We start from the raw sequence: 21,036 nt of genomic DNA, 5'->3' as shown, positions 1-21,036 counted from the left end.
AGGTGAAGCTGAACTCTCAGCTGCTGCTGATGATTAAAAAGCGGCAGCTTAACTCCAGTATTTAGTTCAAACACTGTAAATTAAGAGAGGCAGTCTCACTCCTGCTCACAGCTTCCTGTCACAGCAGATTCACACTGGCACTCAGATATTACACTAAATAGTCTAACAAACTCTACAACATATCATAGGAAACCATCAGAGTGCTTCTATTTTCTTCAACCAGAGTTGCTCTGCCATGAACTCATTTGAAATGATTACAAATATGACATTAGAGTGAAATTATACAGCAGATACTTTAAAATTCTGATTGTGTTTAGAAGAAAATAAAACACACAATCCATCACTCCCCTAGTTGTAACTGAGCTCTTTGACTTTCCAAAAAGAAATGACAGCAGTTACATCAATCAGCAGCTCTAAACCAGGAACCACTTGACCCCTTTGGGCTCCTGTACCTGTGCTCAGTGGGCCGGTTCTTTAATCCATTCATGAATTTTAAGGAAAAAGTAAAATTGGAAATAACTAACGAAATAATGCAATTTTATTTGAGCAAAGTGCTGACAATAAGGCCTAATATCCACTACATATGCATAACATGATCTGTTACTCAGAAGAACGATACGACAATGGGATAAGTCATGTGTGTAATTGAAGATCCAGCATTTCAACCTGTTATGAACAGCTTCAGTGGCTTTTTGTCAGTTTGGCAAAGCTCACCCTTGCCTCCTAGTGGTCACTGAAGCGATTGCACCCCTTGAAGCGAGCTCTACACTTGAGAGACAGAGTTGTCTGTGTTTGCATGCGTCTATGTGGGTGTGTCGCTGCCAAGGACCTGTCCGTCTAGTCCACGAGCTTCCTGTAATCTGCCTGACACGCGCGAGGCCCCCAGTGACTTTCTGTTATTAGGCCCATTAGACAGCCTGGGATGAAGCTGAATTTTCATTAGCTCGAGTGAATGTGCGCGCAGACGTGTGGACTTGCACGCGTGTGTGTGATGAGTATGTAATCTGTCTGACACCAGCCAGCCAAGAGGGAGAGACACTCGAGGGATGACGGATAATAACTCGGCATTCACGGGACAGACAGAGCAACCCGGAGTGACTGTGAGGCAGCAGTGCGTGATGTAGCTTACAGTTGCTTGTTTGTAAATTACAGTATTGATGGGTTATATGTGGCTGCCGCTTCTAAGTGTTTCCGTTTGACCTTTTTCCTGCTCTCTGAACCCCACCGCTCTGATCACGAGCCCGAGCTGCAAACCCAACTTTATTTGCCGCATTTCTGATTCAAGTCAGGATTCTAATTCCACCACATTCTTTTCTCTCTCATCCATATCGTCCCATTCCTTACTCATTTGTTGCCCCTCTATCATATCACAGTGCATTTCCCAACCAATAAACGGAGGCACTCTTCTGTAGAAATGTATTTATCTTTCACATAAACTCCGTTCTGGCTCCACTGGTAGCTCTCTGGCACTTAATTTCTATTAATGGTTCTGCAACTGGCGCTCGAATCCAATCCACTGTTAGTCGGGGCGAGCAGGAAGCGCACACAACGAAATATGCATAGGCAATTATCCTCTGTAATGTGCATGGCCCCCAACCACTAATGTATCTGTGCTCATTGTGTGTTGCAGGAAACATTGTGAATCGGTGGCTGAGTGCGTGCATACATTAACAGTGATGCAGAGGCCGACGCTGAGGGTGAAAAGTATGTACATAAGTGTGATATTAGTCAGGTCACATTATTCTTAGTTGTGTAATAGCATCCCTGGACAAACAAACAGAAGGATTGGTTATACAGGAACACACACACACACACACACACACGCAGACCTGGAGTCTGCCGGCGCAGCGCAGCAAGAAAAACTGACTCACGGTAATAATCATCATCAGCGTTGTCCGCTGAGTAGCTTGTAAAGCCTTGTCCTGTTTTTTTGGGGCAACGGTAACAGTGTTTCTCATGCTGTGCCATTGTTCCTGGAGAGTCCTCCAATGTCTTCTCAGCTGTCAGCTGGTTATAGATTTAACACAGCTCACTGGGACAGTGACAGGAGGCCAATAACAGGCTCCTGGGCTTGTAAAGCCTCCATCTGCAGAGGAAACACAGAGCAAATAAACCCCGAGGAGAGGACACATGCACAACCCTATTAGAACTGCTGTAATGACACAGTGGAGTGTGTTCATGCACACCAAGGTGTGTTAAAGTTTTATAGTGTGAGGTCAGTGATGAGGTGGGCTCAGATATGATGGGATGAGGCCTAATAGGCTGTTTTATAGATGCTGTGTGTGTGTGTGTGTGTGTGTGTGATTGTGTCTGTGTGTGATGGCTGTCTTTGTGTGTGTTTGCTTGTGAGCACATGTGAATAAATATTTATTATAGATGCCTGCCCTGTGTGTCTGTGTGTGTGTGTGTGTGTGTGTGTGTGTGTGTGTGTGTGTGTGTGTGTGTGTCTGTGTGTGTGTGTGTGTGTGTGTGTGTGTGTGTGTGTGTGTGTGTGTGTGTGTGTATGTGTGTGTGTGTGTGTGTGTGTGTCCTAGGCAGTACGGCAATATTTTTTTTTTACCCTGCTGTCATGCTTATCATCCGCCTTCAGATCTCTGCAGTTCACTTAAATGTTAAATGTTATGGATGGGAGCCGAGTCCCCTGCATTACACCCTCTCCTTCTGAATATGCCTAGATATAACACACACACACACACACACACACACACACACACACACACACACACACACACACACACACACACACACACATACACACACACACAAACTCACACATGTACCAACCTCTTGACCCTGCCTGATATGAAGGTTTACCAGCCATCTCTCCCTCCGGTGGAACTCATCTACCTTGAAACCTGAATTCCTGCCACACTTTCCGCTTGATCAGCTCGCGTTTCTTTTTTACTGGATATCCATCGAGTCCTGTTAAACCCCTAAAACACCACACAATATATTGTTTTCCAGTTTGTTTTTTTTCACACGGACGGCAGACTGAGGAGGGAAGTGTCTGTCGTGGTCGAGCCCTTGGAGACAGGTAGCCTTTCCCGCAGCGCGCGCTAGGACCCGACAATAGACTTGTCTGTCAGAGTCTGACAACCAGCCGAGAGGAAAAAAAGGCACCTTTTTCAAAATAATCAATGCTGCACTGTAGAGAAACAGGTAAATACAAGCGTGAAGAAATGTTTCCCAGGGAGAGATGACTAGATTGAACAGCCCCTGTGAAGATAAGTGGAATACAACATGCTTATTAATTGCAAAGGATTTTTTTTTATTTTTGCTTTAAATGTATATACTGTACCGTGCACTTGCACTGAAGTGTGTTTCAAAAACAGGCCTTACGGGAATGAAATTCTTGCCAGTGAGCTCCATCCCAGAGCTAAATTACACGAGCAAGCCATGATTTCATGCTCCACTACATTACTTTTCCCTTTTTTCCTTTGCTCTACGCACTCTCCCCTCCTTGCTCTGTCTCATTTACTTCTGCTTTAACCCCGCATGGATCTTATCTGGTTAAAGAGCAAAAAGAGGTGAACCACACAGCCATGCGGCATGAATATTTCATCTGTGTTTGGATTACCATCTTCTCCAAAGATTCATTGTTCAATGTATAATACATGCGGCGTCGCACCTCGGCGCCTAGTTCATAACCCCTGCCCTTCTAATCACAGCCGAGGCATGACCTCACCTAGCCAGCCATGCCAGCAGAGTGTGTGTGTTTATGTGTGTGTGTGTCTTTGTATAAACATGTGTGACTCAGAAGGGAGGTTTCTGTGGAGGTGGATGCACGTGAATGTATGCTGGCAGCCCTCTATTTCTATGTATGTGCACATTTGAATGTGTGTGTGTAGGGAGCTAGGGGTTATAGCAAGGCTAAGACCAGCTCATCTTTCACACACACACACACACACACACACACACACACACACACACACACACACACACACACACACACACATGCACACTCCTTTCCTCTCCAGCCGGATTAGATGATGAGGTGGGAGAGTGAGTGAGATTGGAAAGGAAAGGAAAACTGTGTTGGTAGGAGGGAGGAAGAGAGCGAGTAACAGATTAAGAGTAAAATTCAAGTCTTTTGGCTGCTGGCCCGGCTCCAGCTTTAAGTTGCGGCTATAATATTGTTTGAAAATGATCTACCTCCTTTTGGATATAGCCTACTGCAGTGTGTGTGATCCTGCCAGCCCATATCATTTGGCTGTCTGACGGCTCGCTTTTCCCTTCATCTCCTCCCATCTTTCTATCGTTAAATGAGCACTGAATAGAGAAGTGGGCGAGACCGTATGGATTTGAATGGCTCACTCGGTGGGTGCTTGATGGAGAAAATGGGTGCATGAGCCATTCTGACCTAAACCGCCCGTATCTCTTCAGAGCCCTAGAAATGGGCTCTTTTAAATGTATAGTTTCTCCAGAATTACCATACAAGTAATTCAAAACAGTGAAGCAGTGAATATATCAAGAGCGTTTGACCCGAGTGTATCTGAAAAATCTCAACGCATTTACCTTGAGCACATTCGTGTGAATGTGTGCATGTGTGTGTGTGCGTGCGTGTGTGTGTGTGTGTGCGTGTGCCCAAAAATGATGTCATCTTACTATCTTGAAGAGGCATAAAGGCAGTTGTCTGTCAAAAAGCTAATCACAGAGAAAATTATTGCTATATACCCCAGAAATAAAGGTCACACACACACACACACACACACACACGCGCACACGCACACGCACACGCACACGCACACGCACACACACACGCACACGCACACGCACCCACACACACACGCACATACACACACACACACACACGCACACGCACCAGTCCTGTTTCCAGACCCCCATTCAAAAAGATTCCGCTTCTCTCATGAGAAGTGTCGTTCGCTATTCACTTCTTCTGATCAGTGTTCTGGTGGTCTTTCTGAAAATAATTCCATCATTAATTAGATATTAAGTCTTAAATAGAGGTGTGTTTAGGGGTGTGTCTGGTTTGATTGACATGCCAGGGGTGCAGTCAGGTAGCTGGTATAGTTGGGCGGGGCTCGTCTAAATATGACCTGCGTTTAAAATCTCTTACTATTACTTTTACTTTTAGTACATACTCAGCTACCCTTACAAAGTATGTACTGTTGCATGGAGTATGTGTACAATTTTGACAAAAATGCACCTTAAACTTCGACCCTCTTGGTCATATCTGTTGTGATCAGTAGCTCGATATTTAAAGTGAAAGGAAAAAGGATGCGATTTGAAACTAGTGCTACACTTAACGTTACCTTTTTTAATACCGCTTCTTCTTCTTCTTCTTCTTTCTTTTGCAAATTACAGCCAGGCGAGGCATTAGCGCCACCAACTCTATCGGCAGCTCACTCAAAGTGAAGAGGATTGTGGTTCAGAACAGCCACAGAAGACACAACTGGATGTAATAGGGACTTCCTCGTACTTTTGGCGTACTGCAATTCACATACTGTGTATTGGGACATATTAAATCTTTTTCTGGCATGCTAAATAGTCTGGTAGTTTGTGTTATGGAACACACAGGTGGTCACTTCTGGCTCCAAATAAACAAGATGGTGACAGACAAAAAGTCAGACTCTAGGCTTCAAAACTGAGGTTCACAAACCAATGAGTGACGGCACGGTGGGTTACCACTTTACAAAGATATTGTAATGACGTATATTCATTTCCTGGACACTTACTCTACCCTGAACCATAACTTTTACATGCCTAACCCAACCTTTCTCTAACTGAAATTTAACCTAAATTTCCAAAGTATTTATCCTGGAATGTATTGATTTACATTCTTGAATTCCCTCTATTTTGTCCCCAAAAGGAAGTTGAGTCCCCACAACATGGTTAATACAAGTACATGTGCCCACACACATACATATATAAACACTCCCAGGGTGTGATGAGAGTTGTGATCTCACACCTCGTCCTCACGTAGTTCTGCCACGTTCCTACAAATTCTGCAGAGATTCATAGAGATCTATCCCTGATTGCATGTATTAGTCACACATATGGATTAAAATGTAATGTCTTTCATGTGTTTCGCTGCATCCTGTGACAGAAATAAACGGCAGCCTCGGAGATGTCAGAGTTTCATTTATGAAGCCGAACTGCTACAGTTGTCATGTAATTTTTCAACATGCGGCACGTTTCATTTTGGAGTTTTTCACCAGCCTCAATTAGCACAATTTATCTGTTATCTTGGATAAAAATACAAAAAATAAAAAATTTAGGAACAGAGAAGCATTAATGCTCTCAGAACCAAAGCATTTACCTTTTTGCCCATCAAATGCTGATGAAGGCTCCAGAAGATGAAAGTTAGTGTCTTGTTTTACTTTGAATTAGATGCCGTCTTTGAACTGATTGTTGTTTGTTTGTGAAGGCGAAAAAGCTCGCAGCATTTGTAATCAAACCCCACGGGACCGGCTGTCTTGGTTTGGCTCTTCAAACTGCCGCGTGCATCTCATTTTATTTCTTCTTTGCTCTTCTTTTCCTTTGTGCACATCATGAAGAATCTCAGGCTGGGCTTTGACTGTCGTGTTCAGTATCCTCTTGGTGTGCGCCGATACAATTTTGAAACTTGCGACACGCTGAGAGCTGTTGTGCAGCTGAAACTAAGTCATAAAAGACAAGCAATCCCCACGGGAAATATCCATTTAAAGCCGGAGAATTGTGGTCCTCCAGTGGTCTTGAGTACACCTTCAAGTTTGTTGATCTTCATCTCTCTTTGCTGCAGTTATCTCAAATGTCAGCGCAGCAAAATCAATACAAAAAAAAGAGTGCCATTAAGGAAGGAAAATATCTTTTATTTTGAAACTTCACACACTGCACAGAAAGGGATTATTATTTTTAGCCACATCATACAAAACTGGTTTTGTAGTTCTGGGAATGGCAGTATCCATTAAATTCAGGGACCGATTGCAGAGGCTGAGATCTCATTCTGCCAACGGTTCGTCCTGTTCTTTATCATCCTCTTCCTGTGTTTTCTCTCACCTTCCATTTGGACGGGCTTAGGCTCCAGGTGTTGCCTCTTCCTTTTGTCAGAGCATCTGCCCTTGTTGTCATCCTTTGGTTTTTGACTAGAGGTCTCCCTCACCTCTCATCCCCTTCAACTGCAGCCAGCGTAGGAACAAAACTACCAACTAGGTCCAGCCAACCTCGGCCCGACTCTGTTGACAGTTAGAGCGAGAAGATATGTCAGAGCTTTTTTCAATCTTTATCTAACCAAGTTGGTCCCATGAGATTAGCATTTTTTTTTTTTAAAGGCAGACATGTAAACTAGAATGCGTGCCAGTTTAAATGAAATGGCTTACAAAAAAACCTTTCTCTAATTAGTGTAAAGTAGTAAGAAAGGAGAGGATCTCGGGAGTCTAGGGAAGCCATACATTTACTGTAATATTGTGATATTTTCATTCTGAGAATTTTCTTTCTCAGATGAAGTGCAGATCAAAGTCTCAAACAAGCACACTAACTCTGGTTGAAATAATTTGTCTTTTAATTAGGGAGCGATATGTCATATATTGTTTTAATCATTTGATTTTTGTTCTCATTCTTGTTATGATCAGCTCTGAAATTAGATGCAACATGGAAGAAATGATTTTGCATTATGGAAAATACATTTAATTACTTTTTTAATGCAAGACCCAGATTTATACCCCTCATGTCTGTGAACATGGTGAAATCATATTTGTATATTATCAGTTCCCCAATTGTAAACAGCGTAAATATCAACATTCAAGTCATATTTACAACAGGGAAGGCACTCATATATTCAACTTGGAGCTAAGAATGGGTCACGATTCTTGAATATTCAAATAGTCATTAAAATATAAAAAATGTATTAGTATATTGCTATTGCTCTTCCCTATTTCCCCTTTTTCTTTTTGCCAGTGCCTGGTTGTAATGCATTACTCTCGTCAGAAGGTGGCGGTAATGCACCTAAAAGCTGTCTGCCAGCCGCCATTAAACAACATAAGGAGAAAAAAAAACATGTTGCTACTTCGCGCTGCAGTTTTGTCTGGTAAAACTGTAAAATCAGATGCCACAGCACGAATGCACAGGTTATTTTGAATAACCGTCACATGTCCAACTCTGCAGTAAAACAAATTATACTCGTCATTATGCTTAGCTCAAATTTCACTTCTCTATACTAGTAAAGTAAAGTAAATGTAGTTTATTTTGAGTCTTCTTATTTTGTTATTCCACGGTTTTAGCTATAGAGCTAAAGACACAAAGTGGTCAGCTTAGCTTCACATCAAGGCTAAAAGCAGAGGCTGACAGTTGCTCTGGCTATTTCTAATTCTAAAATTCTTAACTACCTTTTGTTAAAACTCTCTGATATATTAAATGTCTGTGTTTACGTTTCTGTTTTTGTGCAGCGATACAGTGCGCCAAGTAGTGAGAAGATTTTTGTTCCTGTTTCCCCCAGTTCTGCTTAGCTCAGCTAATTAGATGTTGCTGCATACGGTATCACTCTAACTCCTACAAAAATATTTGCCAGCGTTGAAAGTATTCCCACGTTTCATCTAAACTGATAAATATGACAGATGTCTGACGAAGAACAGAGTATGAACCACTTGAAGACATTCAACATGTGTGAGAAGGCCGCATTAATTTTAAGGTCCCAATATGAATTTAATTTTTCACACTTAACAGTGTTTACATCAAATCAATTAGTCTCGGGATATTTCCAATTTTAACCTGCTTTGATGTGGCTTTTAGTCAAAGCTCAATTTTAAATAGTAATTAAACAACACCAAATTAGAAATAACCTCCGTTTTTATTCCCAATGCATTACAAATTAAAGGATGCAGTTTAAGGAACCCATAAGGGTCTAATGGGTTTTACTTTAAGCCTGTTCTAAACTAGATTGAAAAATAACTCTCTATTACAGATACTATATATCCATTCATATCATCAGACACATGGAAGCATTAGCCCCTAATTACAGTTTTATGTACATACTGCCTTCTAGATTTGACGTACTGAACAGTATGTGCTACATTACATTCATCATAACATAAGCTTAGCTCTTAAAGTGATTTGCCCCTCTGATAATAGTTGTAATACTTGTCTGCGCACACCCACACTTACACACACACACACACTCACAGCTTCCCGCACTCAATACTTCACCCTGTCTGCCGTGACTGGTGCAGTCTATCAATCAGTGTAAGCTGACAGCTATGGCTAATGCTCCCCTTTTATTTAACCGTGCTTCATAATTTACCATTAGATGACTGGGTTTAGATCAAGCAACAGCATATGTTGTGCCGTTTTTACTGCTCTTTAACTGTGATGTATATTTTGAGCCGCCAAATACTGTCAACATTTCATGCTGAACCATGAAAATATGCTACACAGGATCTAATTATACTGCTGTTTTCTGAAAATTGAGCGCAAAGCTAAATGTTACCTGAAAGCCAAGCACAATACACATGTAGATGTATTCAATATCAATCATTATATATAATGTAATGATTTGCCACAGCATCTGTGCATCGACATGTGAACAACTTTGACAGTCACACTCCATAATTGGCAGGCCAGGGCTTGCTTAGTTATTCAGTGATGATGAGAATAACTCTCTCTCCCTTCGCCCCTCTCTCTCTCTATTACTCTCTTACGCACACACTCACACACACAGTTGAGTTTATGTCACTTCAGAGGACATTAATGATTTACATGGATCGTTTTGTCTTGTCTTTGGTCCCCAAAAGGAAGTCTAGAAACTGATTTATGTTCCCCACAACATGAGCAATACAAGTACACACACACACACACACACACACACACACACACAGTTGTGTTTACATCACTCCAGAGGACATTAGTGACTCACATTCATTTCTTACCTAATGACTGACATGGCTCGTTTGTCTCAGTTTTTTTGTCCCTAAAACAACGTTGAGAGACATATTTGTGTCCCCATAACATGACCAATACAAATACACACAAGCACACACACACACACACACACACACACACACACACACACACACACACACACACACACACACACACACACACACACACAGAACCATATCTTGCAGATGTTAAACAACAACAGTGACAGGTCTGCCCAGTGCGCCGACTTGCCAGTCGCTCAGTGAGACTTGAGTAAACACTGGTGGAATTGTCATCAGCAGAACGTCTGACTTGAGGGAAAGTACAGTGCAAGTTTGACTCCAGAGCTGTGAACTTTAAGCGACCCCTCTTCGGGCTCAGATCTATCATCTTAACTGAGGCGATCCGGAGATGACAGCCCCGCACATCCATCATGAGAACTGCTCAGCCCTGTCACACACACAGCCTGAAACAGCACAGAGTCAGACTCAATAGAAAAGAAAAGAAGTTTTCAAGATTGGTAAGCGCTAGACTCCAACTCTTTCCACTCTTTCAGGACATAAATCAAACCTGCATGACTTTAATCTGACTTTCATAATCATACGCGCTCAAAACATATATATGGAAATACGCCGTCCCTTTGTAGTGCCCTCTGCTAAACTTCACTTTACATTTTAATACTTCTCTCCAATCTAGCAGGTCTATTTCTTTGTTAAATCCCCTCTGTTCTGGCTGCTGCATCCCTCCATATAGAAAGGTTAAACACACCTAAGCAGAGGCAGTGTGACTGATGCCGGGGCTGTTTCTAAATGTTAATGACACCCTGCGGGCAGAGCGCCGCTCGCCGCAGTATCCTACTGTAGAGTTATAGTGGTTATGCTATAGTGGCTCCATCTGTGCACGTACACATCAGAATGTGTGTACGAGACACACACACACACACACACACACACACACACACACACACACACACACACACACACACACACACACACACAGGGGACGGCCCACTGTACAGCTGGCACGCAGCCAGGAGTCCTTCCACTGAGTGGTCAGGGAGAGAAATCAATCAAACATGACTTGTCAGGCCCCTGAATCCATTATGGCAGAGAGAGTGGTGAGGCTTGAGTAAACAGGGATGACAAGAAGAGACAATTAGCAAGAATTCAGGCTGTTATCAGAGGCAAGCTCGGGGATTTGGTGGTCCTGCACGGCCTAGTTTGGCCCACCTAAGCTTAGCGCCGTCAACAAGCATGGCTCGCAGCTTTATTGCTGGTAATTCACTGGCCCTCAGTGTTTTATGCCCTCTCTCTTTACAGCCTAAGCAGGCCAAATCCATTTAAATAAACACCAGCGCTGCAGAATGATGGCTGAGGTGTTTAAAATCACTGATGCAGGACCAGCACATACACTGCATCACAGCTGGGGCCGTTACGGCATTTCAGGCCAATATAGTGTACAAGTATTAGATCAGGCACTGCAGATCTCAACTGAAACTGAGAGCCCCTTTGAATTTATATACCGTATAGATGTGATGTACACGAGTGCACCTCACCCATTGCATAGCATGCAAGATTCACACGGTCTTCATACGCAGAAGCTGTTCACTCAAAATGCATCAGCTAACCTCCAAAATTAGTCGTTAAAGATTTTCCAGGAGCTTTGGGAGAAACTGATTTGGAAACAATGTGCAGAAGAGAGCTGCTCTCTGTGCGAGTAAGTGCGCGGCCATTACTCATACGTAAACTCATTACATTGGTCTAATAGCTCTGTCTCGTGACTCTGCCTGTGCCTGCCTATATGGAAAGAACATTAGTGCAGTCTATGTATGGAACACAGCGCTGGAGTTCATTCATTCTTCTCTATGGTATGGATCAGACAGATAATTAACTGCAGAGACATGAAGTCATTGTTCAGTTGGAGATATGGCCCCGGTCACACAAGAGCTCGCATGTGGAGTGCCGAGGACAGAAAATAAAAGGGAAACCTGCTCTGTCTCTTTGCTCTCTAGTATATGTCATGTCCTCCGATCCCTGTTCTGCAGCATTATGTTTTTAATGTTAAACCCTCCTCCACTTACAAAAGACTGTTTCCTTAATGTTTCCTCACTTGGATGTTTGACCTTGGTAGTGTCAGCTCTGTATGTGCAGAGTCTGAGGCGTGTTTTTTTTTTTTGCTCTGTTGGTTTAATGTGTGTTTAACATGTATGCGTACTCATGCGCATGATGTTCTGACGTATCACTGTCACTGTGTTGGAACCACTCATGTTCCAATATTCAACTTATAGAACTGTTCTGGGAAATATTGAAGCCGATTGTGAACAAAAACTGAACATTTTCAGTGCAGCATCTTGTATCCTGCAGTTAAAGCTGCCTTATATAAATTCCCTTTAAACAAACAAAAGTTGTATTGACATTCACCTTTTCTCATTAGAACACAATGTGCGTATCTTTAGGAGGCCTTACAAACGTTCTGAATTAATTTCTCTCCTCAAAAAACATTTGCAGAGATGATTGTTTTAATATTTTAAATTGTGCATTGTTTACATAAAGTACTGCCGGCACTGGATCGTCTTGACTCGCTTATGCTGGTTTTCCATCAGGCAAAAGTTGTCGATATGGTATCATCCCTATTAAAGCTCTGAGCTGAAACTAAAAGGTGACATGAAAACACTGTAGACCACCGACTGGTCAGAGAGAATCGTCACAATCACAGTGTCACCGTGCATGCACGTTGTTAACGAGCCAAGCTACGATAGCCTAGTACTGGACTACCCAATTAATGGTAACCTGCTCAATCATCTCGTGGTCAGTTGAGGATATTCAGACGTTCCTCTGTTTGGTAGCTAACAAAGGGATCCTGTGAGTGGGATTAACTTATAGTAGTTTCACATGCCGTTGCTATAGTAACTACTTTGCATTGAGGGGGTACTGTCTGCAGTGGAAAACTAAATCCAGAAAAGTACCTGGTACCAATAGCGACTTGAGTCTAATTAAGTAGTGCCCATACCACCAGTGGGAGAGCAGCTTATGTTTGCAAGCTTGACTTTTTTTCGCTGGCTTTTGTTGGTGCATTGTTAAGCGTCTTAGGCTGTGTATTACACCACCTGAGGGCCTCTGGGAAAAAAAGGGGACTCACTATTAAAATACTGCAAGTGGTCCAAAACGGTACAAACTACCTTTAAACCTTTGAAATAAAAAAAATTAAAAAAATACTAGCAGATTCTGAATTTCAGAAATTTTCATTGTAAATTTTTTTTTTTTTTTCCTGGGATAGTTGAAGTTTTCATTTTAGAAAAACAGACACAACTTGCTTTTCCTATTGTAGCATTTTCATGCATCTTGAGAAACTGTTAAAGCTTTGAATAGCAGTTAAAAATATACATGGAATATTACTTTGTAAAATCTCAGAATTTTAGTTTTTTATTCAATCATCACAGACCTGCAGTCTTATATACAGTAAATGTCTAAACTCATTTCTTGTTCATTCATTACTGAGAACACCTCTGTTTTGGTAAATTAAGACCAGGTTGTTGATTTACAAAGTGACTTCAAGGGAGATGGTGTGACTGTCTAAACAGTGAGTTAAGGACAGCATATAAAGAACAGAACGTTATAAACAAGTTCTTCCTTAAATGGAGATTTCGTTTTTCAGGGCTGAGCAAGTTTCCCTCATAAACTCGAATTTATGTCCCCTGCTCGGGTGTTGTCTGGGTCTCTCACACAAAGCCAGTCTGTGCTTGGCCCGACCAATAAATCCTAAATTTCAAATCTTTGAATGGACCTCTGTGCCGGACTCGGGGAGCCCCTGTCTGCGGAGCCATGGAGGGAGGGCCCCAAATTAGAGAACACAACCCCCGAAACTGGGGAAGTTTATCACGTCATTCCAGGAGCTACGGGAAACCCTCACACTGCAGGTCAGGGAGGACAGGCATCTGAGTTTATTTGCCATTTAAGTGCACATGTGATGGCACAAAAAGTCTGAATATCCACAGCAATTGCATACCTCAAAGTGCACGGCTGCTACATTTGATCCGTCCCTCTGGGATTGCATGTATGTGTGTGGATCCCAGTGGAATAGCTAATGCATTGAATATACATACTCTACATGGCTGTGTGCGTGCGTGTGCGTGCTAGAATATTTATCAAAGGACAACTGCAGGGACTAAAAGCATTAAATAAGCAAAGGCCTCAGACTTTTGCACGCATGTACTGTTCTTATATTGGTCCCAGTGATTCCCATCCTCTGCTCAGTGCTAGAGGCCAACACAGAAGACAGAGACGAGGGCCAACTGGATGATTATTCTGAATAATCTCTCCGTGGGAGTGCTGAGAAAAGTGAGTGACAGTATCAGAACAAATCGGGATGAAATGGTTGCATCACCCTTTTCTGATAACCATCTTTACGCTGGGTATCCTCTCGCCTCACATGTATGATTCATATAGAAACATTGAGGATTTCTTCAAAGCTCTCCCATGTTTATGAGTCCATAACATCTGACGCATTCATGTTTACGCTCCCTAGCCACATTTGACATTTTCTGGATATGATGAATCATTAATGATGACCTCAATAGGCTTTCACATCTTTGGCCCATAGATCAATAAAGTGGTTAGGGGAGTAGGTCAGCGGCTCTCCAGAGGTGTCTGTCAGTGTGTGTTTCTGTGTGTGTGTGTGTGTGTGTGTGTGTGTGTGTGTGTGTGTGTGTGTGTGTGTGTGTGTGTGTGTGTGTGTGCGCGCTTGTGCATCTTTGAGCGTGCCACCAAACAGTCGCACCCAGCGAGTGGCTATAAAAATGCTGGTGCTAATTGGCGGCCGAGCGCACGGCCCCCGTCTCCAGCGCAGCGCTCCGGGGCTGGCAGAATTGCGGATGGTTTTCCAAGTTTTGTTTTTTTTCCAAGCAATCCCTGCCCGTCAGGCTGTGGGAGTTCCATCCATTATTGATCACATCCAAGGATGAAAGCAGAAATGCTCAGTGGGGACTGAGCATCTTTGGCCCCACACAGCAAAGGAAAAAAAAAGAAAGAAAGAAAAAAGAAACACGGCCTTGACCGCCAGCTCTGTGAAAAGAGACAAGGAAATATCTTCTTTAAACTATATTAATCTGTGACGGAGATGCAGGCTGTTGAAAGAGAGAAATTAATTACAGCAAGTTTATGTTCAATCAAATGAAACACCTCATATGGTGTGAATCCTTACTCACCCATAGCATCTAGCAGCACGGTCCTCCCTGAGATTTTTTTGTACCCAGATGATGACATTGTGTTACGCGCCGCTTTGCCAGCCTTGGAAGCAGCTCAGCTCGGTGCTGTTCAATGATTCAGCTGTGTAGAATTGACCTCCACCTCACCTTGGCAATACTACCCAACCAAATGGACGTTTGGCAGCCAGAACACACACTGGATATACAAGCAAGCGTGCACGCCAGTGATAACACACACACGCCACCCAGAAATACAGACACACACACACAAACACACACACACACACACACACACACACACACACACACACACACACACACACACACACACACACACACACACACACACACACACACACACACACACACACACTCTGGGAAAGGTTACAATGCTGCTTGAAACAAAGGGGCAGATGGTTGACAATGATACAGTGCCAGCTCTGGCAAGGTGGTTAAAATATGCATTTCTGTTTGTGTGTGTGTGTGTGTGTGCAGGAGTAAGTCCGTATACATCTCTCGGAGGGAGTTTTTTTACTGGGCGAGTTTTCACCCAACATCAGTCTAAACTTCTCCCAGCAGAATCCAGATCTGTGTGTTTGTTTTGGCTCGTTCATGTGCCTCTTCGCTCTTGCAGCAAAGCAAAGCAAAGCATCGTGCCAGAAGTTGCTGTAATACACTTTGAAATTTTATTGTAAGCTATAAACTCAACCAATGCTTGGATGGAATTATCATTTTGAAAAAAATAAGAGCTCTTGTTCAGATATGAAGCAGTTTTGGAGACATAGAAAAGGCAAATAAAAATGCATAAAACTGAGATTCTCTATTTTATTTTATTTAATTCTAATTGAGTTTTTTATTGAGTTTTTGGGCTACAAGCATTCGAGTTTTAACCATCTTGATTTCAGTACTGGATGGTTTGGTAATGCCTGGGCTTGTTTTAGTACTGCATTATTTTTACTGTGTGCTACAGTATAACTACAAGGAGCAGCAAACACCCCATGAGCAGAAATACATTAGAAAAGCAAACGGTGTGTCTTTTTACAGCCAAACAGACTCATGGTGTTTTAATGAAGAAGTGTGCAACAACTGCATGTGGTGTGAGTTACATGTAAAACAACTCTGTGGATGCATCCCAGAGTTAAATATGTTAAATTTCTGGTGACTGGTTTACAATAAAATCTACTCCATGTGTTTTTTTCCAACTTTAATGTGAAGCAATAGGAAATGTTTGGTATTAGCAGCTGTGAACTGTGAGACTGAACAGTAAACAGTGAGGCTGATATCTGTAAGTAAACACGTACTGTGGAACTAAACAGTATACAAACATGGGCAGATGTTTTAGACATAGTAGGAGCCTCTCGAAGATATGTCCATCATAGTTTTTATATGAAATATTTGGTGTGACCTCCTTTTACTGTACCTTTAAAACAGCACCAGGTCTCCTCTGTACACTTGCCCACAGTTTCTTAAGGAAGTTGGCAGGCAGGATGTTCATCATCTTGGAGAACTTGTCACACCTCTTCTGTGGATTTAGTCTGTCTCGGTGTCTTCTGTGTCTCTTCCTGTAATCGCAGACTGACTCGAGAGCAGGATGTCCAGAGCAGGGCCCTGTGAGGGTTTTATGATCTGTTGCAGGACTCCTTGTTACATTACATTTCATTTCATTTCGCTGACGCTTTTATCCAAAGCGACTTACAATAAGTGCATTTCAACCATGAGGATACAAAACCCAGAACAACAAGAATCAAGAAAATACAATTTCTTCAAGAAAGCCAAACTACAAAGTTCTATCAGTAAGTGTCATTTTAAGTGCTACTAAAGTTCTACTGTTCAAGGTAAAGTCTGAAGAGGTGTGTTTTTAGTTTGCGGCGGAAGATGTACAGAGTTTCAGCTGTCAGCTCATTCCACCATTTATGAGCCAGGACAGCAAACAGATGTGATTTTGTTGAGTGTTTAGCTCAGTGAGGGAGCAACAAGCCGATTGGTAGAAGCAGAGCGGAGGGAGCGGGCTGGGATGTAAGGTTGGACCATGTCCTGGATGTAGACTGGACCTGATCTGTTCGCAGCACGGTACGCAAGTACCAATGTTTTGAAACAGATGCGGGTGGCTACTTGTAACCAGTGAAGGAGCGGAGGAGCGGAGTAGTGTGAGTGTTCTTACTGATGCTGAATGTATAGTTCTCCATGACTCTGGCTCCCTGATGGTGTCTCATTATGTGCAATAATTTCAACATCTAAAGTGCCTTTAACCTTTGCATGACTCTTGTTGTGCTTAAAAAACCAGAGCAGCCCAATCTGGGGCCCGCAGGCCATATTTTCTTTGTTTTCATCCACCACTGCATTTAACAAGCTGGTGCTTATTATCCTTATACAAAAAATTTACGATTCATAGTCACTACTTTTTACAGCACGGTGCTGTAAAAAGTAGTGACTATGAATCGTAAATTTTTTGTACATCATATGTTTTATGAAAATGTTTCATCTGTGAAGAATGATATTCTCTGTTTCTCTCCTGCTGATGCTCGTGTGCTGTCAGTGTCTTACGTCACTTACTTTGAGCTGCCAGTCAAGATGAGAGATCGAAGCAGTGACACAAATTCAGAAACATTTTTTAAGAGGACTGTTTTTGCCAATATTTTATTTTTTATGCAGATTAAAGAGGGAGGTTTACAGTATTCTGAAATTTCATTTTAGATTTAAAATGTACATTTTCTGTAACATTTTACATTTTAATTAAATATAATTTCCCATACACAACATAAACATGTCTTTGTAGCCAACGGCCCTCCATCCAGATTTATTTTTGGCCCTTCATAGAAAAGAATTTGGGCACCTTCAAGTGTGAAATTATTTCCTATGACGACGTCACGCATTGGTTTGTGAATTGCCGCTATGAAGCCTCGAGTTCGGATTTTGGCTGTCACCATTTTGCTAGTTCGGAGCGGTTTGTAGGCAGCGATGGATCTGACTTGATCTGATTGGGAAGCCGAGGAAAGTATGCCCTGCCCACATATAGCAGAAATCAAACTGCACTGTAGACCTGTCAATCAAACAGACACGCCACAATAGTTTTTTGTGGCCTAATATCTAATTAATGATGGGATTATTTTCAGAAGGACCACCAGAATACTGATCAGAGAGAGTGAGTTTAGCTACTAACACCATTATGAAGCGTGTAAAACATGTATTGACTTTGTATTTCATTCATGAAGTTGAATGGGGTCTACTGAGCCAAAAACCTTTTTGGAGCCAACCTGTAGTGGCTCTTGGTGGTATTGCACTTTGAGGCACTTCCGCATCGGCCTTGTGTTTCAGACCCGGAAGCTACGTCAACTGTTATATACTGTCTATGTTCACCTCTGTTATAAGATGTCATATGAATTCTAAGCAGGATACAAGGTGGGACCTAAAGTGTAACAAACATCTACACTGGATTATGGTCTGCATCATCAAGCGAATACATTTGAATATGCAAAAGAGGACTCTGTCTGTAATTACTGAATGTAAATAGACTGTACGGTTATTGATATATGTTGTATCATCACCGGGGTCTTATTGCTTGTGAAGGTTTCATTGGCTGAAACCCACCTCTCTCCACTGGCCTCTCCTTCTGACTTCTCCTCTACATGAATGAGTCTGTCCACTCCATGTCATCGGCATATTCAATGGCCATCCAGTATAATCCATCCCAGGTCATTAGCCCTGTCTGCGAGGCTAATCATCATCTCCTCTGGCTCAAGTTAGCCAAAGAGAGAGCATCACCAGAATGAGACAGTTAAATATTCATGTCCCACCGCGGTGTAATATCCTCCTCAATGATTTTTGAACCTTTTGACCCGAGGTAATCAGCAGTAATCACACAGTCACAGCGAACAGTGATAAATTTGATCTGTAGATGGTTGAGTCTGATGAGCTTTTGACACCGCTGAGCGCCTGCATCAGGCAAAAGCTCAAACTACGATCGTCACTTCCAGCACACACACATTCAACACTCAAAGGCAACGTTCCTGGTGACAGACAGTTCATTTCACCCCCAGGCATGTAGGTATGACATCACTCGATTAATAATGGAGCAATTAATTATGACCTATTAGACTGATGAATTAGATTAGATAGAGGGGAGGAATGTAGCCATGTGATAATATTACACTGGGATACATTAATGACTTCTTGGGGAGCGAGGTAGGGGGGCTGGAGGAGAGAATTTATATGTGCCAGTTTGGAATGAAATGCAGTCAGCTATCTAATTATAATAATGATAAATGGTGTTATTGATATGATAACGATTCCTTTCTCTGATATTCCACTGCTGTAATGTGATTACACTGAAACTCCTGGATCTGTATTGTGAGACTTTGATGCCTCGCCCGACGACAGCCGACACCTTCTCACATGAAAGTTTCATGCTGATGACAAACTTAGCCTGGTGGAGAACCACTGGTGCATTCAAAGTATCTTTGAAGCAGCTTTATGGGGGCTATTTAATGCATGAAGATGTTATATGGCTGCTAAATATTGTATGTGGTTGTGCTCCATCGCATCAGCAAAACAAAGATACTTACAACAATAAACATAAAGATTTAACTTTCATCTGCTTAAGTATGACAGCATACAAAGCAAATGAATTCCTCTTGTGTATTTGACCTTTGAATATTACTTTTTCAAATCAATTCATAAATATTACAGATCTGGCCATGAGTTGTGTGTGTGTGTGTGTGTGTGTGTGTGTGTGTGTGTGTGTGTGTGTGTGTGTGTGTGCAACATAAACATAGGCAAAGTGTTAAAGCACTCCACAGGCATTTTTTTCCTTGACATTACTTCTTGGAAATCGTCGGTGCTCCGTTTCTTAATGGAGCAGCTTGCACAGAATAAACATTAATGGATTTAAATATGTATGCTGTTATTTCACCGTGTGATAACTAAAGAAACAAAGGAAGTTGCATTGATGAGCTGCAGCTCGCGCGCAGCCCTGCGCTGAACTCCGCTGACATCTAGTGACAGATTCGGGAACTTAGATACCACACTGTGTCTGACCCTGTGCAGGTGTGTCTGTGTAACCCCCCTACACACACACACACACACACACACACACACACACACACACATAGTCCCTAAGCCCCGAAGACACGCACACATGTTACCCACTTCTCCATACATCAGTGTAGCCTTATTGATCTGCTCAATATGACCTTGAATGATCAGACAACTGGAAGCGCCGCGTTGGAATGAAACCCATCCATTCCCTCTGTCTGCTATCTGCTGCCGCTGTAATGACTTGAGGGAAGACGGGGAGGCAGAGGAGCCCATTGAGAACCAGTCAGCTCTGCAGCAGCCTTATGTCGTGGCCAGCCTCCCCTCCAGGCACAGTCTGTTCCGGGTACAGGGAAAGAAGTGGGTCAGTCTGTCTGAGATGCGAGAGATGAGACACGAGCTCGACAACACAGTATATGGAATCGTATAGGAAGATGGATGGAACTGAGTCCTTCGCAACATTATGTAAGTGGATTTGTTCCCAGGGTGGCCCCACATCTGAATATGGAATATAGTGTATTAAAATGATAATCAGCAGATGAATGATGAAATTTATCCTCTTGGGGCGAAAGATGAAGAGGAGCCATGCTGCAGGGCCTTATGGTGGAGGCTCTAAGTTGGGTGTATTTCATCCTTCTAACACGCAATATATGTAAAACATTTTCCCTGCAGCTAAAACATGACTCAAATTAATAATGATCATTTTACCCTCATTTGAAGTCACTTACATGACTAGTGAAATCTGTATGTGAAGTAAAAATGTCAGCCTGTACATATTTTCATCTACTTTTCCCAGAGAGTTGACAGTGATTTCAATAAGGACAGATCATATGGAAGGGAGGAACAAGGTTTACTGATATAAAGACACATTGATTTTGGTGGTTAGGCTCCATCGTGAGGCCACGTCAAAGGGAAACGAATCGGATGAAGTATGGGAGGTGGAGCAGGAC

General features: G+C 42.4%; 1 protein-coding gene across 4 annotated transcripts in view; it reads left to right on the top strand.

The window, feature by feature from the left end:
• nrsn1l (neurensin 1-like) overlaps positions 1-21,036 on the top strand; it is a 287,058-nt gene that overhangs the window by 251,520 nt on the left and 14,502 nt on the right. The window contains exon 5 of one of the 4 annotated variants that reach the window (XM_069177071.1): positions 5,326-6,072. The exons of the other annotated variants lie outside the window; for them this stretch is intronic. Within the exon in view, the coding sequence (XP_069033172.1) occupies positions 5,326-5,423 (98 nt within the window). The 3' untranslated portion in view covers positions 5,424-6,072. Of the gene's footprint in view, positions 1-5,325; positions 6,073-21,036 lie in introns of those variants that run through there. 4 annotated transcript variants of the gene reach the window in all.

The sequence above is a fragment of the Embiotoca jacksoni genome, unplaced genomic scaffold (assembly GCF_022577435.1).
Source record: "Embiotoca jacksoni isolate LCO1_2020_lvr unplaced genomic scaffold, fEmbJac1.0.p SCAF_7, whole genome shotgun sequence".
In the NCBI taxonomy this organism is placed as follows: domain Eukaryota; kingdom Metazoa; phylum Chordata; class Actinopteri; family Embiotocidae; genus Embiotoca; species Embiotoca jacksoni.
The sequence above is the reverse complement of the archived record's forward strand: the minus strand, read 5'-3'. Positions and strand labels throughout refer to the sequence as shown.